General features: G+C 32.2%; 1 protein-coding gene across 1 annotated transcript in view; it reads left to right on the top strand.

The window, feature by feature from the left end:
- The window catches only part of LOTGIDRAFT_162009 (hypothetical protein), a gene marked incomplete at both ends in the record, with an annotated part of 1,446 nt that extends 151 nt beyond the window's left edge, over positions 1–1,295 (top strand). Inside the window, 2 exons of the mRNA XM_009057945.1 lie at positions 53–170; positions 1,091–1,295. Of these exons, the coding sequence (XP_009056193.1) occupies positions 53–170; positions 1,091–1,295 (323 nt within the window). The remainder of the gene's footprint in view (positions 1–52; positions 171–1,090) is intronic.
- Positions 1,296–1,587: the final 292 nt, after the last annotated feature.

Genomic DNA, 1,587 nt, shown 5'->3' with positions numbered 1-1,587 from the left:
CAGCTATCTTTTCCATTAAGTTTCTGTAGCAGAAAATCTTTTCTTTCTTCAGATATACAAGTTGAACAACTGAAAGAATTAACAGAATTAGCTGCTAATGATAAACATGTATTAGCCTTAGCTGAGTTGATGTCTATGGAACTAAGTATTCAATATTGTCTTCATAAAGAGTAAGTAATTTTATATTTTGTTCACTTCCTGTCACAAAAGATATCACAGCCCAGGCACTTAACTACAGGAGGCAAAGCGGAGACAATGTCCCCCTCCCCCTCTTGATTTATTTTTTCCCATAATTAATCCAAGAATGTGGATCAAGTGATTTAGGTCAAGGTAGGCTCATGTCAAAAGAATAACCTATCATATAACAAATTAAATGCAGATACAAAAATTAAAAAATGCTAACAACATGGCTGACTAGAGAAGACACACATAAAACCTCTCTGCAAAATCTTCAACTGGAGAAATAATTAATCAGTATTTTAATACCAAAATGTCCAGGGTATTAGATATAGTAAAGGTGAGCTAAGAGACCAAATATTACAGGAAAAAAAATTTTATTCTTCAAGCTATGATATTTTGAAACTTAAGTAATATTTGTGTTAATAGTGAAAGAAGGAAAGAACACTGTAAGAGTCTATATCTTGTTAAAATGAGTGATATTAATAAGCAAGAACCCAAACTCAATCCGTAGGAGATCCCTTGGAACTTAGTGAATTTACTGAAATAATTGATTGTTTAAAAGTACAAAAGAAGACTTAAAAGAAATGTTTAAGGATATGGTAGATGTGGTTTATAAACAGGTGAGAGACTCAATTCAAAATGATATGCAAGCAACTAAACTAATAACATGGCCATCGAAGCTTTCAATAGGACAAACATGTCACGAACAATTGGATTTGCTAAGTGTACAGATAAAAAAGGTAGATTCTGAAGTTCAAAGTTTAAATATCAAGTTGATGGAAAAAGTCAGCAAAGTAAATATAGCCATTCTACTGCAAATTACAACGAACAATATAGTAGAAAAAACAATATCAAAATTTTAGGTCTGGAATGTTCAGGTGAAAAAAATGTGACCATGTTTGTAATGCAGGTGTTCAAAGACACTATCAAATCATATAACAGAAAAAGACATTGTTGCTGCACATACTCTGCCTTCAAAATATGCTAACAAACCCAAACCTATTATTGTTAAATTCCGAAGTGAAGTTAAGCGGAATATCATGATGAAGCGTAAGGATCTTTTCAAATGCAATATATCAGTTTTCGATGATATAACAAAATCAACTCAGACTTAATTCAACGATTTAAGTCACTTAACGCTGTGGGAGCAGCATGGTACTTTAATGGCTCTGTGTACGCGAAAGCGGAACGAAAAGAACGCATCAAAATCGGTATTCTTGATGAAACAAACACGATACTAAGTCGGCTTCAAAATTCGCCTTTGGATAAACGTAGATCCAGTGTTAAAAAGTTCATTATAATCTTTCTAAACATTGTTTTTAATATAACTTATGTATGAGTAAATGTATGTAAATTTTACATTGCTGCACCATGATATGTCAAGTTGATATCTAAAACATCTTACAG

The sequence above is a fragment of the Lottia gigantea genome, assembly GCF_000327385.1.
Source record: "Lottia gigantea unplaced genomic scaffold LOTGIsca_32, whole genome shotgun sequence".
Classification (NCBI taxonomy): domain Eukaryota; kingdom Metazoa; phylum Mollusca; class Gastropoda; family Lottiidae; genus Lottia; species Lottia gigantea.
This window is presented reverse-complemented; position numbering and strand designations above follow the sequence as displayed.